This window comes from Orycteropus afer, unplaced genomic scaffold (genome assembly GCF_000298275.1).
Source record: "Orycteropus afer afer isolate SDZICR_OR568_19922 unplaced genomic scaffold, OryAfe1.0 scaffold00579, whole genome shotgun sequence".
Lineage (NCBI taxonomy): Eukaryota > Metazoa > Chordata > Mammalia > Tubulidentata > Orycteropodidae > Orycteropus > Orycteropus afer.
The window spans coordinates 313,757-335,496 of NW_006922166.1; the positions used below are offsets into that span (position 1 = coordinate 313,757).

General features: G+C 34.8%; 1 protein-coding gene across 1 annotated transcript; it reads right to left on the minus strand.

Moving 5' to 3' along the window:
• Positions 1 to 3,282: 3,282 nt before the first annotated feature.
• Positions 3,283 to 20,794, minus strand: POU1F1 (POU class 1 homeobox 1). Its single transcript, XM_007956180.2, has 6 exons — positions 20,653 to 20,794; positions 17,035 to 17,184; positions 7,681 to 7,905; positions 5,647 to 5,811; positions 4,657 to 4,717; positions 3,283 to 3,493 (listed from the first exon to the last, which is right to left on the minus strand). Exons 1-6 carry the CDS (start codon positions 20,792 to 20,794, stop codon positions 3,283 to 3,285), a joined length of 954 nt encoding a protein of 317 aa, XP_007954371.1.
• Between the last annotated feature and the right edge of the window lie 946 nt (positions 20,795 to 21,740).

The following is a 21,740-nucleotide window of genomic DNA, read 5'->3' on the forward strand; positions in this document are numbered from 1 at the left end:
TCAGACTCTTCCTTTGGCCACGTGCCTACATGCCCAGGAATTACCTCTAACCTGATTTCAGAGGCCTAATTTAAACATACACTCCTATTGTCAGCATTCAGCTCCTATGGTAAAGCATTCAGCTATTTACTCCTATGGTAAAGCATTCAGCTACTAATCAAAAGGTCAGTAGTTTGAACCCACCAGCCACTCTGTGGTAGAAAGATGAAGCAGGCTGATTCTGGAACCCAATGGGGCATTTCTACTCTACCCTGTTGTTATCGTTAGGTGCCATCGAGTCATTTCTGACTCATAGCAACCCCATGCACAGCAGAACGAAACACTGCCTGATCCTGCACCACCTCCATGATCCCTGCTATACTTGAGCCCATCATTGCAGCCACTGAGTCAATCCATCTCGTTGAAGGCCTCCCCCCTCTTTCGTCAACCCTCCACCCTACCAAGCATGACCATTCCAGGGAATGGTCCCTTCTGACAACATGGCCAAAACAGGTGAGACAAAGTCTGGCCATTCTCGCTTCCAAGGAGCATTTCGGGTGAACTTCCTCCAGGACAGATCTGTTAGTTCTTTTAGTAGTCCATGGTACTTTCAGCATTCTTTGCCAGCACCAAAACTCAAAAGCATCAACTCTTCAGACTTCCTTATTCATTGTCCAGCTCTCACATGCATATGAGGAGATTGGAAATATTACGGCTTGTATCAGGCACACCTTAGTCCTCAAGGAGACATCCTTGCTCCTCAGCACTTGAAACAGTTCCTTTGTGGTTGACCTTCCCAATGCTACACATCGTCTAATGTCCTGACTCTGCCCTATAGGTGTGTTATTAGTCAGAATTTACTCAATGGCAGTGAGTTTTATATTAAAATGGGAGTCCCTAGCTGGTCCAAATGCTTAAGATGCTGAACCACTAATTAGAGATTGGAAGTTCGAGTTCAACCAACAGCACCTCAAGAAAGATTTGGTGATTTACTTCCAAAAAGTCAGCCATAGGAAACCTTATGGAGCATGGTTCTACTCTACGATACATGGGGTTGCCATGAGTCAGAGTCAAGTGGACATCAAATGGTTTTGTTTGTGTTCAAAGGAGATGTTTTCAGGTCTGAAAAGAGACCTAAGTTAACATATTCCTTTGGTGTCGTTACTCTGCATGAATAGCTTTTTACAGCTACAGAAAAAGAACAAATTTCTAATTCACTGTAGAAGCTAGTCTCATAAGATCATTCTTCTAACCACAGTTCCTTTAAGAGTCCATTGGGTTGAATTTGCCTTAGAGGAGGCCTAGGGATCGTGAAGTCTGATTTCAGACACTCTACGTCTGACTCGACGGCAAATAACAACAACACTGTTTCAACACCCATATCTTCTTGCCACAAGAACCTGAAAACACATGTCTTCCATCCACAGTAATACTGACAGTATTTCTTTAACTAGACAAATCCTTTAAACACATAAGAGATGGAAGGATAGGTCATGTGAATGAATTTGTCAACCACTTCCACCAGTTAAAGTTGAATGAATCAACCAAGAATAAATGACATCTTTTTATTGGATGAATCTACTGAATTCCTTCAGTCTTAACCATTAAAGCAAGAAGCTCTGGTGGTGCTGTGGTTAAAGCATTTGGATACTAACCAAATGGTCGGCAGTTCAAACCTACCAGCCTCTCCATGTGAGAAAGATGAGGCATTCTGCTTCCATAATGATTTGCAGCCTTGGAAACCCTATGAGACTGTTCTACTCTGTTCTATAGGGTCATTATGAATCAGAATTGACTCAGTGGCGGTGGGTTTAATGGGTTACCCCTAAAGAGGTTCGCAAAGACATAAGATGGAAAGACTGGATAACTAAAGTCAGACTTTGATATTTATTCCCAAATGTTTGAACACATAGATATTACACACTAAATCACATTTGTCATTTATATTTTTGCTTAATCACAGTTTAGGATTCTAAGTATTGTCTTTTTCAAGGTCAATATCTATGAAATTATAGCCTCAATGAAGTTAGAAAATCTTGCCTCAAAACTCATTAATACAAATGAGCTAAGAGTAAATACCAGTGCACTTAAAATTAACTATTGAACAGCTAAAGGAATAAAGAATTGTTATTTCAATATTAAGTATTGATTCAAAATAATTCCTTTTAGGGGAAAAAGAAAAGGTTCCTAACACTGATTGTATCTAAACTTGAATTATCTTACAGATAAATACCTGATAATATTACGGCCTAAACATATATATGTTTATAATCAAAGCATATATACATGTTAATTTTTGTTACATAAAGTCAGATTAAGATGACCAGCAGATTCATATTTAAGATGCAGAAAAAGCACTATTCTGGATTTATTTTGCATGTTGCTTCTATTTGCAAGTTTCAAAGAAGTTCATTCCTATAAACTAAATACACTCCTTGAGATACAAATCCCTGAATTGAAACTCTAATATAGCAAACTTCTAAGAAATCAGATTTAACAAACGAAAAATTTTAACTTTTTGTGACAAGGTGGTTTTCTGTATTTTGTAATTTTAAAAAGTTGGTTATTAAATTAGGCACCCTTCAAGTCTGTAGCCCATTGATTCATTTAACAAATACTGATTGCCTTCTATTGCCATACACTTTCCCAGGCACTGGACAGACAACAGCAATCAAGGCAGCCAGACAAATGGAAAGCCCTCTTGCAGCTTACAGACTAGTTTTGGGGATCCAGGAACTCAAACACCGTATTTGTCTGGGAAGAAAAAGAAGTTCATTAATTTTTCTACAAATCTCTGAAAACATTTCTTTAGGTACGATGCCCTTAATGTTGGCTTTAAAGGAATCAGTTCTGGTTGAGGTTTATTCCTAAACTCAGTAATAAATTTTCAAGCATCACTGCCTCTGAAGTGCAAAACATTGTTAATTCAGAGAAACTATTAGTGTTGATGGTAAGCAGGACATTGATTAATGAATTTTGTAAGTTCACCTTCTCTGGAGATACCCTTTAACTGTGTCATGTGTTCATGTGCATGCTCGTGTGTGTTTGGGGGGGTGAAGAAAGAGACATTATTTTAAGCTATAGTCATATCTTTGGCTTAAAATGCATAATATGGCTTCTGAGCAGAATTATTTTCAAGGCTAATTCATCAATATAATTTAAAGCAGAAGGGAAAGCTTCTGCAAAAAGCTATTGGTATAATAAAGTTTTTGAAATCAATCAAAAACTGATTTCTATTTTTGTTAGGGAAGAGAGAGGAATGAGTAGAGGGGGAAAAAAAAGGCTATTACACTACAGGAAATCTTATCTACACTCAAGATGCTCCTTAGAAATAGTAAATAAACTCTGATTCAGACTTGTTTTCACCCGTTTTTCTCTCTGCCTTCGGTTGCAAAACCAAACTCTTACTACTTCTTTCTCAAGATTCAGTTCTTCAGCCATCCGCATGATCTCCTGAGAAGAAGGTTTATTCTGTTCTCCAAAGTGTCTCTCCAGAGCATCTTTAGCAGCAATACTGGGAGGAAGGGATGAAATTGTTTTTAGTAACTTTTTTTTTCCGCAACTCAAAATTAAGTTGGATTTCCTACGTATTAACATGGAAACACTTGCAAAGCTTTTCAACAAAGACAAGAGTACAATTTGTTAAACATTTAGAAGAATGTCTTATAAGGTGAAGTTACAGGAGTCACTGGGAGAATGAAGCGGAAAACCCAGACTTCATTTGTTTATTCCACTTTGTGCCACAAGAGGGCACCAGGATCTTAAAAAGGAAAGGAGCATAGCTGTAGGCATTTCTAAATGTTCAGAAACGTCATTTATGTATCTTTGCCACAAATGAAATGTTTGATAGATGACTAACTAATCAAAATAAACATATTGTTTAAGTATTTCCTGTATACATGGGAAAGGCCCTGGTTGGAGCCCTCCGATTACTCCATGGGAGAATGAGTGGCAGTCTGCTTCTATAAAGATTGTTGTTATTTGTTGTGAAGTGGGACCTGACTCATAGCGACCCCGCTTTGGGTTTCCGAGGTGGTATCAGTACGGAAGTAGATTGTCCAACTTGCCTTCCAAGGAGTGGCTGGTGGGTTTGAACTGCCAGCCTTCTGGTTAGCAGTCAAGTGCCTTAGGCGCTATGCCACCAGAGCTCCTCTATAAAGATTTACAGCCTTGGAAACCCTGTAGGGATTTTCCTACCCTGCCCTATAGTGTAGCTATGAATCAGAATTGACTGGATTGCAGTTTATTTATTTATTTGTTTTGTGATTGATTATGTGGACAGGCTCATCATGAGCCAAGGACCAATTTGAAGGGAGCTCTGGTAGCATAGTGCCTAAGGCACTTGACTGCTAACCAGAAGGCTGGCGGTTCACACCCACCAGCCACTCCTTGGAAGGAAGATGGGGCAATCTACTTCCGTAGTGATACTGCCTCGGAAACCCAAGGAGGGGTAGCTATGAGTCGGGTCTGACTCAACTGAGTGTAACAACAACAAACAAAAACAATGTGTATCCAATCCAAAAAACCAAACTCACTGCCGCCCAGTCATATCTGACTCATAGATATTATTCACACAACATTTATATATTATGTTACATCTATATCACACCCAAATATTCATTCCAATTATAAAATGTCTTTTTTATCCTAATAAATTTTCATGTTTCAAAAGGATACCTTATAGTTGTTCTCCGTTTCCTTTTCCTTTCATTTGCTCCCACTTTTTCATTGTATAAAGCTGTAATGGGGAATATACGGGTAATTATTTTTTTAATATGTATTTCTTGTAAAACTATCAAATTCAGGTTTCAAATTTTCCTTATAAAATGATGAAAACTAAAATCACTATACAGAAAGCTAAAGTCACTGCCATCGAGTCGATTCCGACTCATAGCGACCCCCACTGGGTTTCTGAGGCAGTAAATCTTTACGGAAGTTGATTGCCCAGTCTTCCTTCTGCAGAGTGGCTGGTGGGTTTGAACCACTAACCTGGTTAGCAGTCAAATGCCTTAGGCATTATACCACCAGAGCTCCCAAAATCACTATAAATGCTTCTTTTAAATTTTTGCAGTGTAAGTTGTTTTATGTTACAAGCTTTAGAGGGAAAAAAAATTATTATAGAAATTAATACTGACTTTGCAAAAACAATCACTTATAAATAATATTCTTACATTATTTCTGTCAAAGCACTAGCTCTCAATGCTCTTTCACCATTCTCTTTATTCAGCCTTGACATTTAAGGAAATAAAGAATTTCACCACTCAAAGTTCTATTCTAACAATTGTTCATGTTATTCATTTGGTAGCCTGATATGTGCAAATGCTTTGGTTATCCTAATATTAAGTTATATATATGTATATGTGTGTTATGTGAGCTGCTGCAGTTTAGCATGGAACACAGAAGCCAAAAATATTCACCATCATAAGTCCATGCCACATAACTAGAAAGCTCTCCTTATACATCTCATTCAGTAAATTTATTTTTACACTTATATCAGCTATCTTTTTTTTTAAGTAGAATGTAACAAAATGTTTCTTTTTCACTCACAAATCAATATAAATAAATAAATAAATCTCCAACCTGTTGCTTCAGTATTAATCCTACCAATTGAAGCTGTTACTTTTAGATTAATAAAATAGCATAGACTCCAAAATACAGCTTAAGTACCTCCTACTTGCTCGGCTTCCTCTAACCATTTGGATAGTATTGCTTTTAGTTTGCATGCATTTTTAAAGCTGAGCTGCAGGTTTTCAAAACGGCAGATAGTTGTTTGACTGAATTCGGAGCCATGGACAGCTGCCAGAGCTTCCCCAACATTTGTTTGGGTGTATCCTGTGAAAGGACAAGAAAAAAGTTACCTCCAATTTTTCAGCAGTATTCACTTGGATCGATTATCACACATTTGTATATCTTTCTTTGTCAATTATTAATTTGTTTTATAAGGATATCTTTGTTGGCAATTTAAAATTGCTTAGTAAAATGCAATGTAAGATTGTCAAGTATTTGAAAAATAAATTCCTTTTTGTTCATAAATTTCTCTTTCTAGAAGCCAAAAGAATTCACAAAGGTGCATTAGTCATTCATAATCAGTCATATCAGTGTGTTATAGCCACTTTCTAAGACACTTAACAGTTCTTGTTCTTTTTATCCTTAACGCTAAATACTTGATGATATCTGCTAAGAAATGTATATGTAATATAATCCACAACATATGTGGTAAAATATATTTTAATGTAAACTTTAAGATGAGCAATTGAATTATACTGTTGGAGGGTACCAAATAAAACTAAAAATCATGCTTACTTTCCCTAAAAAAAAAACCAGGGAAATGTTTTTTTATTACAAGGCTGTAATCTCAAAATATTTTGTGTACAATTCTGAGAACATTATTGTAATAGTTGATAATGCTTCTGTCTCCTCATTGATTGTCCCATATTTCAGAGTACAAGTTGATATAAACCATCAACATCTAATTTAAAACATTCACAGCAACAAAATAACACAGTGAAAATAAATGTTTTAAAGATGCCTACTACTTTATTACATATAGTAAGTACATACTATTTCAGAGCCTAAGGCCATATACCTATATGTATAAAATGATTACATATGATGCCCATCAATGAATATCATTATGAAGATACCTATGGTCTATTCCATTAGTGTGGAGGTTTGAACTATCATTTTCTGTCTGTTTTTTAAAAATTCACACTACTTCATGAATTTTAACCAAGGTTCATTGTTACAGTTATTTTATGTTAAAACCTTTTAAATAGAAAATGAAAAAAGGTTATTAATAGTTCACATAATATGAACCATAATAAGAGAAATGTAAAATGCAACTATACTAAGTACCACTTTATCTGATTTGCAAAGATCACAAAGATTCATAGCATATTATGTTCCTTCAACAACTCTTTACTTACAGTGATGTGCCAGTCACTGTTCTAAGGGCAGAAGATAACACCATTAAAGAGAAAAACAAAAAGAAACACGCAATTAAGCAAACAAGCAAACACACACACAAAAGACCTCCCTCCTACCTTACACTTCGGAGCTTAAATTTGAGGAAAGGCTAGAGACATTCCTAAATGGCTGCTGGCAGGTAAACTTTGATACAATTTCTATAGAGTAGTATGACAACATCTATCACAATATACAATATACATATTCTCTGGCTAAGCAATTCTGTTTCTAAAACTTTTATTTTGTGTATATTTATGTAGGTGCAAGTGAGATTTATAAGGTTAATTATTATGTCATTATTTTGAACAGAAGAAGATTGGAAACAATGTAAATTCCATCAGTAAGGAGCTGGTTAAATTGTAGTATATCCATAAAACAGCATGCGCCAGTTTGCGTTGGGTATCTCTAGAAGGGTACACAGAAAATTAAGAACATCTGTGGAAAGATAAGCAGAAGAGAGGTATTTCAGGGTCTATCCTTTTATGCTTTTGGACTATATGGCTATATGAATGTAATGTAATGTGTGATGTAAAAATTTACGTTTTGGGTTATTAAGATTTCACAAATATAGAAAGATTTTTGTAGGATTTTCTTTGTGTAACATAAATCCACAGTAGAAATATAGAATAAGAACTAACTTGGACTTCTGAGCAAAGTGTAAGAACTTGAACAGCAGGAGAGTAAGAGTTTACAGATCGACTTATTTTATTTGCACCATTTCCCTTAAGCACATACCTAATTTGATTCTTCTCACTTTAAATTCATTGGCAAACTTTTCAAGTTCTCGGATTTCTGGAGAATCCATGTCTATTGGCTCTTCAATCAATTTACTTTTCCGTCTGAGTTCCTGCTTGAAATCATTTGGAGTAGGGTCCTCTGCCAGGAGAGGCTGGTGCATGGGAGGAAAACCATGACTTAAGGTGTGATCAGGAAACTTATAAAGGCAAGGGGTCAGGCTACCTAGAAGGAAAGAAAAAAAGAAAAGAAGAGAGTCATACATAATTATCTCTCACTTCTATACAATGCACAAGAACCTTGTTAGTTTTTTGTTCTCTGTTAAAACAAAACAAAACAAAAAACTGCTATGCAGTCAATTCTGACTCATAGAACTCACAAGAACTGCCCCATAGGGTTTCCAAGGCTGTGAAATTTGCAAAAGCAGACTGCCACACCCTTCTCCCTTGGAGTGGCTGGTGGTCAGTGAAGGGTTTAACCACTGAGTCACCAAAAAACAAAAGCAAAACAAAACTCATTGTTATCAAGGCCATTCTGACTCCACAGTGAGCCCCACTGTGTTTCCAAGATGGAAAGTCTTTACGAAAGTAGATTGCCCCATCTGCCTTCCATGGAAGTGTCTAGTGGGTTTGAACCACCAACCTTTTGGTTAGCAATCAAATGCCTTAGGCACTGCACCACTAGAGCTCCTTACCAAGTCATCAGGGCTCCTATTTTCTACTATTAAATTAAAAAAAAACTCACTGCCCTTGAGTGGGATCTGACTTACAGGGACCCCTCCTTAGGTTCCCAGGCGAAGGTTGGGCAATCTACTTCGGTAGTGATACGGCCTCGGAAACCCAAGGACGGGTCACTATGAGTCGGATCCGACTCAACAGCAGTGCGTTATCACTACAAAAGTAGATTGCCCAACCTTCCTTCTCAATTCCACAAGTTCCCTTACATTCAGTAGAAGCCAGAGCAACTCAATAAATAAATAAACAAATAATGCCATCCAGTCGATTCGGGATAAAATAAATGCAACTATTTATTTTACACCTCTGGAGCAGCAAAAACAAAGAAAATAACTGAGAATTTGCAAATAATTAAAATAGAAGTAAGCAAATTCTCTTGGAAGTATGTTTTCCACTCACTCATGTGAATCTGAGATTAGCCTCTAACCAGAGTGTATGTGTTGAAATCTCTTCTTAATTCACTAAACACATAATCTGCAATACCTAATATAATCAAGGAACTGGGCAAAGCACTATACCGGAAAATTTTCATTTGTTTGGGTTAATGGACAATATTAAAGAGCTCTACTGTTTTATCAGTAAATACTTCATTTTAATGAGAAATAATCATAATTTTAAAAAAATTTAACAAAAGTAAGTAAAAGGGAATTAAATATATAAAATATGTAAATATATAAAATATAGGAGCGCTGGTAGCATAGTGGCTAAGGCACTTGACTGCTAACCAGAAGGCTGGTGGTTCAAACCCACCAACCACTCCTCGGAAGGAAGGTTGGGCAATCCTACTTCCGTAGTGATACTCCTCGGAAACCCAAGGAGGGGTCGCTATGAGTCGGGGCCGACTGGACGGCAGACAACAACAACGACAACAACATAAAATATAAATATATAAAATATATTTACATGGTTGAATAAATTTGAAGGAGCCGGTGGTGCACGGGTTAAGTGCTGGGATATTAACCAAAAGTTTGTGGTTCAAACCCACCCAGTGGCTCCTCAGGAGAAAGACTTGGCTATCTGCTTCCATAAAGATTACAGCCAAGAAATCCATATGGGGCAGTTCTTCTCTGTCACATGCAGTCACTATGAATCAGAACAAACAGCACCAAGCAACAGCAAATATGTAAGAATTGAATAGAAATTAACAAAATTTAACTTTAAAAGTTCCTTTAGAAAGTTGGCAACAATATTTCTGGAAAAACCTAAAATAAAATGGAATCACTTCTTGATTATGATTTAAGGAGAAGCAAACAAAACAAAACACAATGTCATTTCAAATATGATAGGTAATCTACCCATAAATAGGAAGTGTTAACTCTATTAAGCACATTAAACAGTGAATCACAAAGTCAAACAAAACAAAATGAAAAACAAACCAACAGTGCTTCCAGATTTTATTCTTCATTAGGAAAGTCTATCTATCTCATATGCGGATTATGAATGAGATAATGATACATAATCCAAATTCCAGCACATTTTCTTTATAAATATATTATGATTTTTATTGGTAGGGATTTCACTTCAATTTATATTTAATGGCACATTGAATAACCAAGACATTTTGAGATAAACAAAATATTCAGTAATTAATCATTTTGCTTATAAGTATGAATAAATATTTAAAGTAAAAATAAATTACTAAGAATATATATAATTATTCTTAGAAACTGACTCAAAAATACAGTAAGGCTATAGTTTCTCCATAAATACTTCCATAAATCAAATATGTAATAATGTGTTTTGTCAGAATATATATCTTACATTAATATGCACATACATAATGAACAAAGAATAGTGGAAGTCTGCAAATTGTCGAGTTATATTATTCATATGAAAACACAAAAACCAAACCCACTGCCATCAAGTTGATTCTGACTCAGTGAGACCCTGTAGGACAGAGTATAACTGACTGCCTCATAGAGTTTCCAAGGCTGTAAATCTTTACAGAAGCAGACTGCTGTATCTTTCTTCCACAGAAAGACTGGTGGATTCAAACCACTGACCTTTTGGTTAGTAGCTGAATGCTTTAACCACTGCACCACCAGAGCTCCCCTCCATAGAACAATCCATAATTACAAAATGCAACTGTATCCAATAGACTATATTATTTTTCAGAAGCAAAGTGAACATGAAAGTAAGAGATGAAACTAAATAGGATATAGTAAATTTGGCTGCTTCACAGGAATATGAATTTGAAGGAAATATTATTGTCTTGCAATATCAGGCTAACTTAATAAACCAAAGTTAGCCAATTGTACTTTTAAAAAGATCAGTTAACTTTTCAATTTATACTTTAATGCATGGTATATTCATATGATCAGAGAGAAATACATAGAGCAGTTGTATCAATTTTGAATTTATTAACTCATTTTTAAAAAAGTTTATTGCTTTGGACCTTATTTTTAGCTTTGTATTACTTTTAAATTTCTGTTTCTTGAAGTAATACAAAAATCATGTGTGTGTATATGTGTATATATATATATATATATATATATATATAATAATCACATTTATTTTTTCATCTGCTTAGCATTTATATTTCTTTGCTTGTACTTTAAGAGTTGGTTCTTATATATATATGTGAAAAAAATCACTTTCATCCTTTAGAAATAATCAAGTGTCCCTTAATATACTTAGTGATTAACTACATTGCAGAGAGAAGAAAATAGGCTGTTTTGGATCTGCATATTTAATAAATTTTTAGATATGTTAAATATCTCATTTAATCTATGTCATATTATTTTTGTTGTACCAAAGTAATTTGTTGCATTTATTTTATGTATGTATACCATAAGTCTGAACTTGTTAAATCTTGATCATTATTTGCAATTTTCCTTCCTGATCAAAATCATATTCTACTACTACTACAAATCTTCCATGCAATACTTTTTGTTTTGTTCATTTCTCATCTGAAATTTCTGTTATCATTATATAAACAAATGAGATAGAAAAAAAAAATGTATTTTCTTCCACAGTTAATAATTTGGGAAATTTTAGTAGAAACAATTTTACTTTTCATCAAGTGTCACAATGCATAAACATCACAGCTGAAACTAGAACTGAAGTCCAATGAGCATTGTATTAAAATACATCAAAATAATTGCCTAGTTCATTTGCCAAGTCATCTATACTCAGGTATACTTAAGTGATGTTCCTTTAAAGGCTTTTCCTGCTGTTAAAATGCATTTGGCTATGTTAATCAAATGTTTTCAGGCAAAAATATTGTAATTATTTACTAAAATATTAAATCTCTATCATCCTTATTTCCAGAAAATGTTAAAGGCAGCTTAAATCTTATAAATGGACTGGAAATGTCGATGTTTAGATATCAGTTTGAATGAGTTTATCCAAAGTACACAGGAAACATCATATTCAAAAGTTTGGAATGCAGAGCAAGAAGGACAACATGTAATGCTGGTTTTCTTTTTCATTAAGTCAAAGTATCCAAAAACATCTGCAGGAGTACAGTTTTCCTGGGACTAACCTTAAACAAAGCCAAACAACTTATCTTTCTATTTTACGATCTGTATTTGAAGGAGGGTGGGGAGTGATTGTTATGGTCCATACAGCAAGATTTCAAATCTTTTTAAGGCCTTGGTCATTTATTTGAGAGAGAAAATAAAAATGAGGGAAGAGAAAGTTTAAAAGTCATAAGCATTTTCCAAAACATTGCTAAAGTAAAAACCTGTAGGCCCTGAGCAATGGAAAACTTAAATATGCTTGCAAATGTTGGCACTGCACCATAGACTTTCTGAAGTGCTCTGTGTGTGCTTTTGTGTAATGGAAATGGGAGAGGAAAAGAGCAAATCTTTTAAAGCAGGCAACGCGGAGGCAGAAGTGAAGCTTGTTTTGCGAAGTACTGACTCCATTTATATAGTAAGGGTCAATCTGCCCTTCCACAACAGAGGACTCTGAAAGATGCTAGCTGACCACATCTCTGAGTTCGTGGGCTTTAATACCTTCAAAGGATAACCAGAGGAAGCAGAGCAGCAAGGTATAATACACCCCTTGCTGTAGACATTCACAGGAACACGGATTTTAATATCTCCTTTTATTTTACTCTTTTCACCCAAAATGATTTACAAGGAAAATCTTTTTAACTTCATGCATTGGTTAAATCCTATCTATATAGAACAAGGCCTGCAGTTTGATTTTGTAAATTCAGTTTTGTTGGATCATAGCCACACCCATTTGTTTTGTATATTGTCTATAACTGCTTTCCTGCTATAATGGCAGAGATGAGTATGAGTATTCTCAACAGAGACTATAAAGCCAAAATATTTATTCTGGTTCTTTACAGAAAAAAAGGAGGTCTGGTGGTGCAGTGGTTAAAACATTGAGCTGCTAACCAAAATGCTGGCATTTTGAATTTACCATTCACTTTGTGGGAGAAAGATGAAGCTGTCTGCTTCTGTAAAGATTTATAGCCTTGGAAACCCTCTGAGCAGTTTTATTCTGTCCTATAGCATAGTGCCTAAGGTATTTGACTGCTAACCAGAAGTCTGGTGGTTCAAACCCAACAGCCGCTCCTCGGAAGGAAGATGGGGCAATCTACTTCCATAGTGATACTGCCTCAGAAACCCAAGGAGGGGTCGCTATGAGTCGGGTCCAACTTGACGGCAAATAACAACAATACAATATAGGATCACCACGAGTAGGGATCCACTTGATGGCAGTGGATTTATAGAAAAAGGTGGCCAACCACCACTCTAGAAAGGAAAATGCATCATGTTCCTGTGACTGGAAGACCTTTCAGGATTCAGAGGCCAAAAAATCTTCAGATTTACTCTTCAGACTTGACACAACTTAGGGCAAATTAAAACAAAATTAAACAAAAGAAGGATGAATGAATAGATGAATGAAGAGGCTCCACACTAGACCACTTCTCCATACCAACTGTCCAGGTAACTTCTGTTGCCTTTTATATTAGCAGAGGTGAGAGGACACTAACGACTCTAATAACCCTCTATCTTATTACCTGCTTCTTATCAAAAGGAGTGGACATTCTTCTTCAGGGTTAATTTCTAAGCAGTTTTTTGTGTGTGAGTGTGTGTTTTGTTTAATTCTTTCTGAAAATTAATTTTTAAAATCAATACGTTCACACACCATGTATTGGTTTGACCATCATGTCATGAAACCATGTTGGTTTCACTTGGACAGGGTAGGCAGCCCACTGGGCTGATTTCCTAATAGGATTTCCATCCTATTTTAGAAGCTAGAGAATAGAAACACTCTCACTCAAGAATCAGAGTTTTGTGGAGCTTTTGTGGTTGTTAATTTGCTTTATTATTTTCTGTACATTTATGTAAAAGAGACTAAGTGGCATTTATAATTCTGTGCTTCCTGTTTTCTATAGTGTGTGCTATACAAATATTTAAATTCTCGGGAAAGAAGGGACAAATTCAGGAAGGTAGAAGCAGGTGTTTCTAAAGAGAAGATCAAAGGAAAGAATCGTTTGATCTGGTATAAATGTGTCACAATTTAATTCCCATAGAGGTGTAGTGCCCACCTGACATACACAGGAAGAGATTGAAACTCAGAGGTGTTAAGTGACTTGCACAAAGTTTATCAATAGTTAACAGAGTGGCTATTTCATTGCTCTCAATTAGTCATTCCTTTTGGTATATACATATCTAGACCATGAGGTTCACTAGATTCATCTGAGAAAGTTCTCCTTGCCAACTTTCACAAAATATTAGCAACAGCTCTCTCTTCCAGTTGGTATTAATTTAATGAAATGCTCAAACTAAATGTAGGTGTAAGAATATGGGTAATAAAATAACCAACTTTAGATAAAGTAATTTCACATCCTTTGAAATATAGCTTCACTTTTGTATAGTGTGTCTGACACTAAACCTGTCTTTGTGGTTGATGATACAATGCTTCTGTAGATTGTGTGGAAGTGGCTGATTTGATGAAAATCTTGAGGTTCTCGGAGAATTCAAATAACATAACTGGATTTCTATTGCATGCTTTTTACTATCTCTCTTTTATTTCTGAGTTCCTATATTTTATAACTCAGTTTGTTCAGCTTCTCTTGGGATAAAAGCACAAAAGTTCAGATTCCATGAGATTTAATCTGCCATGAAGCAATTGCTAAAACTGAATGTATGTCCAAATATAGACCTTTTTGAAAAATTAAAAATCATCTCACATTTTAAATGATACCCTTCTCAAAAATATTCAAATATAAAAATGCTTTCCATGGTTAGTTTTTCTTTCGTGACAACGTATATGCAATTTTATGCTAAAGATGTGACACCTTCAAATATTAGTATAACCATTTTACTCTTGACAGTCACGAAACCCAGCTTTGAATCATTGTAAAGGGCTCTTGAAGGAGTCTTTCCTTTTTAACTGGAGTGAAGAGGAGATTAATTGAAGGGTATGTGCTAAGTGCTTCCTTGAGGAACTTTGTACCAGCAAAATCTGAACTACGTGTTGACTCTCAGTGTGAACACAGGCTTCTTGGCTCCAATCCAGCAATCAGAAAAAGATGTTAGAATTCGCAGGCCAGCTGAGAACTCAACTAAGCCAGCAGCACTCACCTTGATTTGGTAGAGAATAAAGTGGCAGCAAAAACTATCTTAAGATCTTTGAGCAAGAGATTATTTGCCCCATCTATGACTGGTATTACCTTTGTGCTAACTTCAATTAATTGGCCTTGATTGCCTTTGTGCAGGGGTAAAAGTGAGGGTAAAAATGCGCTTGGTCCATAGAGATGGCTGAGAATGACCATCAGTGCCTTTCCTTTAGGAGAGTGCTGTCCTCAGTCATGTGCTCATTCCTTGTGGACATAATCAAAATGTAGAGGTGACAGAAAATGTCCACTTCAACCTCCAGTGGCTGCAGGCACAAAATGGTACTATTTATAATGACAGTAAATCCTCACTGAGGGCTGTAGGGGGCTGGTCTCATTAACCATTAAAGTAAGTAAATGACCAGTTTTCAAAGATGAAGAAGAAAATGGCTTTTCTTATTTTTTTAATTATTGAAGAGACATCACAACTTACAGGTAATCCCTAAAAACATTAGTCGTCATTTTACCATAAATGTTGGAAACATTACTTAATTCATCAAGCTGAATGTAAGGAAGCCAATATTTTTCTGGCATATTGTTTCCTTTAAAGTTTTAAATGCTTTACTATTAAACTCAGAAACTTTTGAGAAATTAAAGATAGATGAATTTTTTTGTTGTTCAATTTTACTTCCAAATTATAGGCATAAATCAATATTTATTTTCATTGCTTATTCTGGATTATACAAATTACAAGTCAATTGAAAAGATTTCTTTAATGTATGATTCCTTCATCCAAAATTTCTCTCTGCCTGTATCATCACATATAGATATGTTCATACCATTTTAGTAGGTTATTATCACTCAAAATAGTTCTCTTTTTGCTACAGTAATAAGTATGAGCAATCAAAGAACTTATAAAAACAAACAAATAATCAATAACTAGGAGCTCTGGTAGCGTAGCTCGAAGGAAGTTTGGGCAATCTACTTCCATAGAGATACCGCCTTGGAAACCCAAGGAGGGGTCTCTATGAGTCGGATCCTACTTGATGGCACATAACAACAACAACATGCCCAACAAAACTGCGTTTAATTTTCTTTTTTCTTTTCCTTTCCTGCATTCTTGACTTTATCTCCGGTAAAATGCTGCTCTTTTGACCTCATGTGGTTGACAGTTCTAATGAGTGAGCACTTCGCCGGTGTTTTTGTTCACCTTATAGGACTTCTTTGGCTGAAAGTTGAGCCACGGGGGTTGAGTTCAGTTCCAGACTATAAAACTATGCACTTTATTCATCTTTATTATTATTATTATTTAATCTGGCCGTACTCTGTAATTAAGCAGCAAGTTTTATGATGAGTGGATCTCTTATGCCAGATATCCCCCTTCTTAAATACTTGTTCTATCAATGACTTCATGAAAGTGTCAATAAATCGGTAGTTCTATTTGGTATAGTGATGTTTCATTTATCCAGAGGAGAAACTCTTGTGGCTTTAACCATTTTACTCTCAATTAAGGCTCAGAAGAAAATCAGAAAGGGCTGCCAAAGCCTCAAACAGCTATTGTTAAAGCTTCTGCACATCAGTGTTGTATTCTCTGAGCCCTCAATCAGGGTCTTGTTCTCTCTTTATAGACCAGTTCAAAAGAAATGTTGCGAAGATGGAGATATTCTATACATTCATGCTGTCCAATACAGCAGTCACATGAGGTTAGAGTACTTGAAATGTGGCTAGTGTGACTGAGGAACTAGATTTAAAATTTTAATTTATTTTAGTTAAATTTAAATAGCCAAGAGTGGTATTGGTTAACATGTTATTGCTGGTGGCAAGCCCAACCACAGCATCAAGAAGTGAAAGCTATCAATTTGACACACAAACCAAACATAAGAGTTAAGAGACACAACAGTTCAGGGTGGCTTAGGAGTATTCACTTATCACCACTATGGTTTTTGAGAACATCACAGATCAGGGAAAATCTCAACACATATTAATTTACCAGGTTAAGAGATCAGCTTTTCAAGACACTGGTCATAATTCCACCAAGCCCAGGATCTCCATCTAAGTGTTCCCAAATACAATCTCACTTATCAAGAATTTTTTTCTTACCTGCCATGACTCCATAGGTTGATGCTTGGTTTCCATAATGGCAGGAAGGAACAGAATAGTGAAGTCCTGTTGCTGTATTTCCCAAAATCGTCACCAAGAAATTTGTGTGTAAACATTTAGGAGTTTGGATTAAAGACAAAATAGATGGGACTGGTAAGAAAATGTATGAGGATTAAAGACACATTTGTTTCACTTAAAAAATATAAACATTTAATGATTATTAAAGTTCTATGCCAGTAATTCTTTCTTATTGAGGACAATAATTCTCTGATAAGTAGGTTTAAATTAGGGATCAAGTTTTGTCTCAAGTAATAGCATACATCACCATCAAATTATCCTTATGCTCTATGCTACAGGTGTTCCAAGAAGATGTGACTGACTAGTTTAGATCTTGGTGTTTTGAGAGTGTCAGAATCCATGAAGGCCCAATTCAATATTGATGCAAGAAACTGACTAAGAGGTATTGCCTCTTACATTCTTGTGTAAAAAGTTGTCTTTCTCTGAAAGAACTAATAGAGAAATTGAGTGTTGACCAGTCATATTTTTATTTTTTTTTAACAATTTTATTTTTTTTAACAGTTCAGTCAATGAGGACATGGCAGAAGAATTAACTTTTAAAGGATAAAAGTATAAAAACCTCACTATATTCAAAGTGTTATAACAAACCTGTGACAGTGTATACATAATTATGTTGCTGGTGAAACCGTGAGGCCACTGAATTGTTTATATATATCATGCTACATAAATGTACAGAGTGCATAAGAAACTAATGTGTGAGGGGAGTGCAAAGTTTGGAAAAAACTTATAATCCTCACATTATTTGCATAAAAATACAGTATAGATTTTCTTTATGGACACAATCAATTCAAAGATTCTAATGACAGAGCTCCTTAAAAATAACTTAATTGATTTCTGAGGGTTTTGACATACATAATAGTTGAACCAAGTATATAAACATAATCTCATTCACAAATAGTTATATGCCTCTTAGAGTCAATATTTTGAAAGTAAATTTAAATTGTTGTTGTTGTTTTTGTTATGTGCCTTCCAGTCGGACCTAACTCATAACGACCCCTCATTGGATTTCCAAGGCCATTTCACTACGGAAGTAGATTGCCCAACCTTCCTTCCAAAAAGTGGCTGATGGCTTTGAATTAAATTAGTGAATTTCATTAAGTTTTAAACATTAATCACCCAGTTAACTAAGACCACAATGGACTATTAACAATAAAACTACAAGCCAATATATTATTTTGTTATTTTTCCTCCATATCTTGAGTATAGAACTCCATTTTCCCCAATATCTTTAAAAATATATCTTTTAAAATAAATATAGGAGATATCATATTTTTCAAAATTAGAATTCTTTGAGAAAATTTAGCTACTATACAGATTAGATTAACCTACAAATCAAAGGCATGAAATCCCTTCAGAAACTAAAATGTATTTTGGTTAGATATGGAAAAATTGTGAATATTTTAAAATATCTGCATAAATTTTCATTTTATAACTGACTTGTAGAAAGAACTGAAGTCATTTTTACTTTGTAATTATTACGGACAAAAATCTCTTAGGGTACATTCCAAAGTTAAGCAAATAAACTTGAAATCCATTCAGTACACAAATGTTCTTCTTATTATGACTTAATAATTTTTAATTCCACACTTAGACAATTGGTTGCTTTTGTCGTCAGGTGCTGTGGAGTCGGCTCAGACTCAGAGCCACGCTCCGTACAACAGAGCTAAACACTGCCTGGTCGTGCACCATCCACTTCCCCAAGAATTGGCCAGTGAATACCTTATGAATAGAAAATTGGTATTACATAATTATTTTTTGGAAAAATTATAAATCAATGCTATCATGATATTTACGTCAATTTATTGATTATGATTTACTTTCAAGATTTGAATAATTTTTGTTGCTCTAATTTTGGAAAAATGGATAAGGGATAGACTAAATTGCCAAATAAATTTTTATTTAGTTAGTTTTAAATAAATAATTAGGGTTTCAAGTCTAAACTTGTAAACTTATTATCACAATTCTAAATTTTATTTGCTTGATGGTCAAATATTTTTTCACACAGTAGATTAGACAAACATTATATTATATTCCAGCTTCCTAATCTATATAATAAGGTAGATCTATTATTTAAAATGATTCCTGAGTGGTTAAATTCTCACCTGCTAACTGAAAGGTGGGTGGTTCAAACCCACCAGGTACTCAGTGGGAGAAAGATACAGCGATCTGTTTCTGTGAAGATTGCAGCCTTGGAAATCCTAGGGGCATGTCTACTCTGTCTTACAGAGTCATTATGAGTTGGAATACACTTGTGTGCAATGGGTTTGGTTTTGGGGATTTAAAATATAATGTTAATTGTGTACTAATTATTTAGATTTAGTAATAATACACTTCTGGTAAAAAAAAAAATTTCTAAAAAAATATGTTTTATGGAATAAAATGGGAAACATGGAAAGATATTTCCATTATTACTTCTTAATTAAATTATGGGAATATCTGGTAGATGAACAAAAAATCTCTGTACTAATGATTTCGTTAAACTCCAGATCTCTCTTCTCTAGGTTCTTTAAAATTCAGCTCAAGATTAAGCCAGACAGACATATACGTTTGGAAAATGCCTAATTATAATACAAGATAAAGTACAAATCTTTTAAATCAAAATATAAATTTATCACCTCATATTTTCATTTCTAAATGCTTAAAATGTTCATTTCTAAATGTGAGGTAGAGAGCATTTAAAATAAGTCGTGAGTGGATCGTGTGTTGCTACTTCAGTGGAAAAGATTTACTCTAGTCAAGGCTTTGTTCATTTTTAAATCAGCTTTGAAAAACTTTGAAAACTTTGTTACTGCAGGGTGAGAGTAGTAAACCTCAGAAAAATATACCTATTTGGTTGATTGTGTTGAGGCAAAATGTTAGAATTCTCAACTTTCAGTTTGATTTAAGAAAGTTATATAAGGCAGATATTGGACCTTGTTAAATGCTGCAGTCTCTTCAGAATGCAAACTTGAGAACATTTAACTCAGTTCTTGGGCTCTAAATAGTATATTGCATCTATATTTTTTGAGTTTTGTATTATGATAAACATCTAAGTTTATCAAAACTTTTTAAATATTTTTATTCTTCAAAATCCCTTATCGATGGCATTGGACACCATTATTCAATTGTATTTACCAAGGTTCATGGCTATTTTTAGACATTGTAGCAGATGTAATTGGAATCTAAAAAAGAAATAAATTTTTAAGATAAAGAAGTTGACCTTTTAAACATAAAATATTAATTTTTTAGCATTGCTCTTTACAAATGTTCACATTAAAATTGTTTTCAGATTAAAAATACCTAAACTCATTGTTTTTTGTTGTAGAAAACAAGTTTTCTTTATAAAAAATCAAGCAATAATTTAAATTACTGTCTTACTAATACTTCTTGAAAATTTTTTAGGCATTTTATTGTCTTTAATATCCTTAACATTTAATTTAAAAAAATTATATTGAAAGGGAAAATTAGAAGAAGCAAAGAAATTCTAAACTAACAAAGCTCAAACCGTCTATTCTGGAATCTTTAGGCCCAGTACATGTAAACTGTTATTAGAGTCGGTACCTGTAGACATCACATTGGTGGCATGATTGGAGACTGGTAGACACTCAGCAGCACTGTGATGCATGATCAGAGGCAGCGTTGCAGAAGAGTCAGAATTCAGAGGTATAAAGGTGTCAGCTGAAGTAAAAGGTTGGCAACTCATTCCCACAAGAGTAGGAGAATAAGGAGGACGGCTTCTCCCCAAATTAGAGTTTTATTATATTACCGTCTCAAAGGGCCATTTCAATTCTCACTACTTGCATATATACATCAGGAGGGTTCTGAAGCACCAGGAGGGCGCGTGCAGGTATTTATACTGCAGGGAAATCCCTTCATACATGTTAATAGTCTTTTCCCAGGAGTATTGCTTTATCAGTCTGAACTGCCTTCTTTTTTACCCAAACATATTCCATGCCTAATAGAAATGCTGGTTTGGGGGTATAGTCCTAGATTGAAAGGAAGGCAGAATTCTAAAACTTTATTTGACAATTTCAGTAATGCAGGCCTTTTAGAGAAGAATGCAGAACTTTGAAATAAGTATCCCTCTAAGAAATAATGCTAGAATGAATTGAAAAACAGTAGGTGTGTTTGTGCTACAAATACAATTACAAATTTACATCTAAGATACCTTTTTTTTTTTTTTGTATCTTCTCATTAAACTTGCAAAATAACCTGAAACAAAAAAGCTGTATATACAGTAAAACCTATGAAAGCTGGAACCTATATAAGGTTGAAACTTGTCAGAGGAGGAAAACTCAAATATTTCCCACTAATAGAGAGCAATAGAAAAGTGGTGACTGCATCCTGTCAAAAGTGGGAAAATTGTGAGACTTGGAAAAACAGGGCAGTTGAGTTCTGGCTCTCACTATGTCACTGTACATCATTTTAAGAAACTATTAATATTTAATTTTATATTGGGAGAAGCTTATAAGACTAATTATGACTGAATATATTGTGCCACTCCTTGGAAGGAAGGTTGGGCAATCCTACTTCTGTAGTGATACTGCCTCGGAAACCCAAGGAGGGGTCGCTATGAGTCGGGGCCTACTGGACGACAAGTAACAACAACAACAACAACAACATATTGTTAATTAGGAGCTTTGGTAGCG

Bases quoted from the DNA above. Each gene is read 5' to 3' on its own strand.
- POU1F1 (XM_007956180.2), bottom strand. From the start codon at position 20,794: ATGAGTTGCCAACCTTTTACTTCAGCTGACACCTTTATACCTCTGAAT. The intron at 5,812-7,680 runs GTATGTGCTTAA...GTCCTTTCACAG, and splicing joins AGTGAGAAGAATCAAATTAG to GATACACCCAAACAAATGTT. The intron at 3,494-4,656 runs GTATCCTTTTGA...CCTTCCTCCCAG, and splicing joins AAACGGAGAACAACTATAAG to TATTGCTGCTAAAGATGCTC.